The sequence below is a fragment of the Aulonocara stuartgranti genome, assembly GCF_965226115.1.
Source record: "Aulonocara stuartgranti genome assembly, chromosome: 2".
In the NCBI taxonomy this organism is placed as follows: Eukaryota; Metazoa; Chordata; class Actinopteri; order Cichliformes; family Cichlidae; genus Aulonocara; species Aulonocara stuartgranti.
Genome location: NC_138940.1, coordinates 31,976,996 through 31,984,618, shown reverse-complemented (window position 1 = coordinate 31,984,618; position 7,623 = coordinate 31,976,996). Strand labels below are relative to the sequence as shown.

The following is a 7,623-nucleotide window of genomic DNA, read 5'->3' as shown; positions in this document are numbered from 1 at the left end:
CCATTTCTCTCTCTGTCTCCCTCTACCCCCCTCCTCATCTTTTTCCTCTCCTGTCTTCTCAGCTGTGGTTTTAATGCATTATGAAAATGGACTGGGGCTATGAAAGCGAAACAGGACAAGTTTGGCTGTTTAATGTGACTCCTTTCACTCCTCATCTGCCTCATTGGCGGAATGCATTTGTGTGTGTGCCTTCTTACTGCCATGTAAAGTTGTGTTTTTTGTGTGAATGTGCATGTGTGCAAGCACACATGCACATTCTTTGCTGGCTTATTTTTTTGCTTTTAACATGCAAACTCAATGTGACCAACCGATCATGTAGTGGTATGTTCATGCCCTTTAACATGAACTTCCAACACTAATGCATACATGCACACTCTTTGGGCAAGCATTAAACTGCATGAATAATAAAACAGACAGGCAGACGGCATGGAACACATGTTTTTCTGAGACATGTGTTAATGGAAAAGTGTGTTAGGATGATGATGGAAGCTAGGAAGGCGTGTTCATGAGACAGAGGATAAGTTCTACCCTACGGGGGAGGGGGAAGGGGGGGGGGGGGGGGGCATGACCTGGATATGTGTCTCCACATTTCCATCTCTCTCTTTCTCACATTTATCTCAATATCTCCTCCACTTTCCCCCACTTTGTTAATTTGTGTGAAGTTAAACCACCTCATCTCTGGAGAGAGAATGATCATCCTGTGGAGAGATGAAGCCAGATGAGCTGATTAGATGGATAAAGATGAATTTACATTCAATGCAGAGTGGGAGGAATACAACCGAAAGAGAGGGGTTGATATGTGATGTTTGACTATTAGATTAAGTTGGTGAATGTTGGGGTGTGATGAGGTCACTGAGCCAGCCTGTGCCGTAATGTCATCTTAAAATAGATTTGATAAGGCTGATTGTATTTGAACTAGAACTTTAATGAACTTTCACTGTGCTACTTGAGAGAACAGTAGCATTGATTTAAAATAGCCTCAGTCTTTTCTTGTCATTTCTTTTTTACCCTTCCCAGCCTCCCCATTTCTGCCTCTCTGCCACCTCTTCTCGTGCTTGCACTTTCTCTCTAATGTTGTAGAGCAAGTGTATGTGTGGCTGCGTGTGTGTGTCTGGCAGTGGATATTCTGAGCATTGATGGTGTATGTGTGTGCATCAGGGTTTAATTGCGGTGTGCATAGAAACGAGTGTAATTAGCCAGCGCTCGCTTCCCTGCCGCACGGCTAACAACCAGCATCCCCTCTGTGCTTGCTCTTTCTCTCTCTGCCTTTATTCTTTGTCTCCCTCCCTCTCTCTCTTGTCTCATGCCTGTTGCCACAACGACAAGCCCCACTCCGCCATTGTTCCCCGCTGTTCTCCAAGAACAAAGGAGGAGGCTATTAGCTCCCTGAGAGAGGAGTGGTGGAAATGGAGGATAGGGATAGAGAAAAACAGAAAGGATTGCTGTAAGGGTGGGATGATGAGAGTGTGGGAGAGAATTGTTGAACAAGTAAAGGATGGAAAGAGATGGGCATGGAAATAAGGGAGAAGAAAGAAGGGAAAGAAAAGCTAGAGGAAAAAGTGAAAAAGACTTTCAGAGAATTAGAGGGGAAACAGATTAGAGGAGTAGAAAGGCTTGTAGGGCAGTTGGCTTTATTTCAGGAACAGGGCTAAATAATGAAATTATTTAGTGAACCATCCTTTCCCAGCTATGCAGAGATTCATCCCATCTACCATTCTCTTCCCCTTCTCCTCTTTGCCCTTTATCAGTCCATTACAGCCAGAATTTAAGCATTTATGTGTTTGCTTGTACATGACACACATACACTTTTTCACTTTTTTCCTTTAAAAAAAAAAAAGAAAAAAAAAAGACACTCATAGCTTTTGCGTCCTTGCTCCCCGTGCTTGTGTGTGTGTGTGTGTGTGCACTCCATGTGAGGGTTATTAGTAGCAAGTGTAGGCGGGTAATACGCTGTCTGTAATACTGGCCATCTGAATGTTAACAGATTGTAACGCAGGACAGAAAGTGAATTTGGTTTCCCGAGGAAAATGGAGCAAATTACACTTTTATAGCTCTCTGCCACTATCCTTTGCTCTCGCCATTACTCACTGGGTGTAGCGAGAGAGAGAGAATGAGGAGAGGGAGAAAATGGGAGAACAAGTGATTGGGAAGATGTCCTTACTGTAGAAGACAGTTGAGGTGTTATGGTGAAACTCTATGGTTTATGGGGAAATGCAGGGACAGCTTTTCACATAGTTGATAGCCTGCCTCGTTGATAGGATCTGTTTTGTCCTTCTTATAGACAATGCAACTCAGGAAAAAATATTCTCTTACCCCAGGAAAAGCTTAGATAATTGTCAACATATCTAATCCTAGTTGAAATTTACAATACCAGTCGCTTAATCCAAATATCTACATGTACTAGGCTGTCATTTTGATTAGGATATCTACATGCGCTTCATATTCACAGCCTTTTCTTTCAAATCTAGTAAAATGTCGTCACAGTTACAAGGGAAATGTGAGTGCTATGGTTAGTCAGACATTTCATTTTGTAATAGTGATGTAATGGCATGCAATCCCCACATGAATAGCTGTCATTTGAATTTATTACATGTACTATAATAGTTGACAGTGATTGACTGAGCGATCACAGCCACTAATTCTGTAGCAGTTTGAGCCTACACTCAGTAGCCAATTTTTTATTTTTTTTTATTTTTTTTTAAAGGCATACCTTTGCTAGTACTGAGTTGGACCCACTGTAGCCTTCAGAGCTGTCCTCCTTTGTGGCATACATTGGTGACCGTGTAGGTCATTGGAGTACAGCGATTTGAGCTTTGTGACATGGCTGCTTCTAGCAGGATAGCACACCTGGTTCAAAAAGGATGCTAATGATCATCAACAACACTACACATGTTCCAAAAACATGGCCCCAACACCACCACTATATTCTTCCCCTGTTATCTGAGTGTTTCAGCAGAAACCAAGACTCAAATGGCAAAGTAATTTTTTTCCAGTCTTCTGTTGTTTAATTTTGGAGAGCCTGTGCAAATTGTAGTCTGTTTCCTGTTCTTAGTGGCACCTGGTGTGGTTTCAGCTGCTGTAGCCTATCTGCTTCAAGGTTTCATGTGCTGTGCATTCAGAGAAACTTTTCTACAAACCTTAGTTATAAAGAATTGTTATTAGTCATACTATTGCTTTCTCCAGGCAAAACAGTCTGGCCACTCTCCTCTGCCTTTTGGCTTCAAAACATTTTCACCCAGAGAACTGCCCCTCACTGCGTATATTTTATCTTTTTTGGGTCATTCTCTGTAAATCCTATACATGTTCCCAGTAGATCAGTAATTTTGGAAATATTCAAACCAGTTCGTCTGGCATTAAATATCATGCCACATCCCAAGTCGCATCATCCTCCCAGTTTTGTGTGCTTGATTTGAACTTGAACCAGGTTGTCTTGACCATGTCTATATGGCTAAATGCACTGAATTACGACACGTGATTGGCTGCTTAGATATTTGCGTTAACAAGGAGTTGAACAACTTTACCTAATAGGTTGTCAGATGAATGTATGCATATAAATATTTAAAGTTATGCTTTTTGTTTGTAGTTCATATGCAGACAAAGTTCTGTTAAGCAGTCATATTTGAGCAAGCCTTCTCTGCATGCAAGGCTGCACGGAGAGCAGTCGAGGTGCTGAATAATGTAACCTCAAAACTGTCAGCCATCAATTTCAGAAATCTGAAAATTAAGTCTGAAAATGGATATCAGTTTTCACTATCAAGATATCTTGGCTTTACTGGAAAAATTGACCATTGGCAACAGAGGCGAAGTCAGCAGAGTAGCTTAGTGGTTCCCAGACTGACTATTATATTCAATAAGTTTTAGTCATTTGTTATAATTTTTTAACCTGACTTAGCATAACACAACAATGTAGGTGCGTACAGCTACAAATTTCACAGTTAAATGCTGCACATATGTGAGAAAATATTTTTAAATGGGTTCAGCAGATATAGTCCTGCTGTATGGTGTGGCTAGCTGTGCAATATTAGGATTACAGCAACAAATACTGAACATCTTTAGACTGTCGGGGTGAATTTCACTTCTGTATAGCATCTGACTGCAATGAAATCTGGAGGTTTTATTTTTCAATAACCCCGGCTCACCTTAGGTTGACTCAAAAGAACAGTTTAACTCATTAAATTTGGATTTCCTTTTAAGATTCACATCACTCAGTCACCCTGACAGAATGCATATATTATCTTAATTCACTATTGGCTTTGGCCTGGCTTCTTGACACTGTTGAGTGTTTTTAAATTTTAAAGTTCATAGTAAAGGTTGAGCCACTTTGAAGTATGTATTGCCATGTTTATTGTACTGAAACACTTCATTTATTAGCTGATGGCTATTTTTAACATTAGTCAGGTCCAGCATGTTTAGAACCTTTTAAAGATCATGCCTCAATTTCTCTAAAGCTGTATCCTTATCCATACAGGAAGTAGGTGCACAGAAAGATATGGATTGTGCTGACTGTACTTTTTAAAATTACATTGACATAATTTTACCTATATGGTCTAGGATGATTTCTGTTTTGATAGTGGGATTGGTTACATTGATGAGTTTCCTCTGCATCTGTGGAAGTAAGATATAAAAGTACCGAAGAGCTTAAGTGAAAAGCTACAAGATCATTCTTAAAGGCTCAGTCTTCTTATCAAGTCATGAAGTAACACTGAAGAGAGAAAGAAATTGCTTTTGATTTGAATTAAAGCAGAGCTTAGCCGAAACCCAATGAAACTGCAGTCAAGGTTGGCTCAAGGGTGGCGTTTTTACAGCCAGGCAATGAAAGTGTTAGTGTAGAAGCACACAAATATACGCACACATGTATACACTCTCATATGAGGATTCACCCGCCTGACCTAGCAGATCTGTTTCCCTCCAGTGGGAGAAGGGGAATATCTTTCCTGGAGATGTTAATTCTTAGCATCAAAAAAGATTGTGTTCCTTCCTTGTGGAAAGGAGAAATGATGATGAAGTGTCTCAATCATTCACACCCCACCTGTCTTATTGTGCATATTTCTTTCCTACCTTTTTTTGTTCCTACTCCCTCTTCCCTTCCTCCCGTATCTTTCTCCCTACCTCTTTCTTATTCTCCTATGCTCCTGCCATCTGCTTCCCTCCCTGAGCTGACATTTGCTGTCAGGCAGCCTTATTATTTTGTTCTTCACATTTCTGATTAGAATTCTATCGTTCTCTCTCTTTCTCTCCATCATGGTCCCTCTCCCTGTCTTTGTCTCTGTCCTCCTCTGTCCCTCCCTCTGGCCCTCCCCCACAAACATCTCACTCCAATAATGTTTCCATTCCTCCTCTTTCTCTCACTTTTTTCATTCCTTTGCCGCATTCAATTCAGCATAATCTAATTCAGTCTATCTCCCACCATCCCATCTTCCATTACACCTCTCATTTCTCACAGTTTCTCTCGTGTCTCACTCTGTTTTTAAAGGTCAGTTTTCTCCCCCCCCGTCCCCCGTCCCCCCCCCCCCCCCGTCCCTCCCTCTCTCTCTCTCCTTTCTCCCCATAAAGTTCTTGCTGCAGTTGCTCCCAAGGACCCTGTCTCTAGCTTTTAATTATACTCTGTGGGCCCTCTCCCCTCTCCCTGTAGAAACCTGCACACAAGCGAGTTTGTGCACCCACTGATACGCACAGAGGCAGAACGTGCTCACGCAGAGTAAACACAAAAAAACAAAACCTTCACCATAATTTTTCCTGGTTTTAACCCTCTCAGGCTCAAATTAAGCTTTTTGTTGCTAATGCACAACCAAGTCCTGCAGTGGTACTTCTGAGTAAAAAAAAAACTCATAAAATATGTATGTTGGGTAATCAGGTTGTTAGTTTTTAACTGTTGCAAATCGGCAACGCCTGCCTTGAGAGGGTTAAGTCAAGAACCTTGTATATTCTCCCTTTTAAAAAGACTTTTAATTTGATATTAGTTATTAAAAGCATGTTAGAAAATCTTAGTTATTTGAGATTTATTATTGGGTTGCAAAAGTAAGCAGATATTTTGTCCATGCTGAGGTCCACTAAAGTAGCAGGAGTTCATCATACAACTGGACAGCAAAGGAGAAAGGAAAGGGTTGTCATGGTGATATGAATCCCTCGAGGGTATATTTCCCCCCTCATTTACTCGCTCCACAAGTCTGCATCTTGTCCACTAGCTATATATTACTCTTTCCATCGTTCTTTTTCATTTAATCTTACTATCTTTGTCTAACTAAATCATTTCGTTACCTGCTTGTCATACTTTGCTCTATTTGTTTGTTGTCTTCACATCTCTCTCAGGCTTTTCCGTCTTGTTTTCTTAACGTCTTCTTTTGTTCTCATCTTTCTTCTTGTTTCTTTTTGTCTCTCCTTTCTTCCGTCCCTGTGGTCCTCACCTCTTGTCCAGGCGTCAAGGGAGGGAGAAGCAGAGGAAGGAAAGGAATGCTAATTTTATCACCACAGTGACGGAGTGCAAAGGAGAGACAGAAAAAGAGAGAGAAAGAAAATGTCACACGTCTGAGGAAATGAGATGGCCATTGCACTCTGTATGTGTGTATGTGTCGGTGCGTGTCTCAGGCTGACAGTCTGAGTGACATTTTGTGTATTTTTCCTCTGCTTTGTCTCACTCCCCTGCTGAGGAAATGATAGATACACACATACATATCCAAATATACATATATAAGTGTTCGTTTGTGTTTATGAGCAGGGGGCAAATGCTAATGTATGCATGTTATGCGTCTTATGCATTTCTTTTTCAAACCAGCGCAAGACCTGTTTTCTGCCCTTTTTGTTTTTCAACTCAATCATCTGTCTCTCTCACTTCTACTTCATTCCAGCGCTCCATCTTCACTCCTCACTCATGTCGGAAATGTAATCACGTTCAGGGGCTGCACTAAGAGAAGGAGTGGGAGCCGGGTGGGAGGGAAAGAGGGGGCCAAAAGAGAGAGTTTGAGGCGAATGTAGGGAAGAGGAAGAAAAAGCCATTGGTATGTGTACCCAATTACCACTCCAGCCAGCCCAAAGTCACCTTCGCAGACAACGGACTCACGCACTCTCAAAATAGCTACTTCCATCCCGCCTCCTCTATGTGTATGTATGTGTGTTTGTTACAGTCGTGATGAGGTAGACTGAATAATATCATGGCCTTCCTCTCATCCGTCAGCACAAGGTTTATTGTGTGTGTGTGTGTGTGTGTGTGTGTGTGTGTGTGTGTGTGTGTGTGTGTGTGTGTGTGTGTGAGAGAGAGAGAGAGAATGTGGGTGAATGCGTGGGTGTGCCCTGTGTCTGATTGCACTAGCTGATTGAGTCCTAGTCCTGCAGATTTCAACCCAGGTCCTCATCGTCTGATTAGGTGATGTGATGTGTGTGTGAGAGAGAGAGAGAGAGACTTTAGCACAGCACTCTTTTATAGTGCCTATTGCTTTTTCGTTGAGTTTTGTAAGCTTATTCAGTTCACTTGTTTGTATGTACGTGTGAATTGCTGTGCCTCTGTCTTTGTGAGGCACAAGTTGAGTTCTCAACACTTTTTGCAAAGTAAGGGTTAGGATTTGGATTTATTGTTAATATCTGAACCTAGTCAACATAAGTGTTAGAGGGTACAGGTTCAAGACATGG

At 41.5% G+C, this 7,623-nt stretch overlaps 1 protein-coding gene across 1 annotated transcript in view; it reads left to right on the top strand.

The window, feature by feature from the left end:
* The first annotated feature begins 6,523 nt into the window (after positions 1–6,523).
* LOC309714265 (protein diaphanous homolog 1-like) overlaps positions 6,524–7,623 on the top strand; it is a 30,251-nt gene continuing 29,151 nt past the window's right edge. Inside the window, exon 1 of the mRNA XM_082546561.1 lies at positions 6,524–6,572. Coding sequence (XP_082402687.1) covers positions 6,539–6,572 — 34 coding nt within the window. The 5' untranslated portion in view covers positions 6,524–6,538. The remainder of the gene's footprint in view (positions 6,573–7,623) is intronic.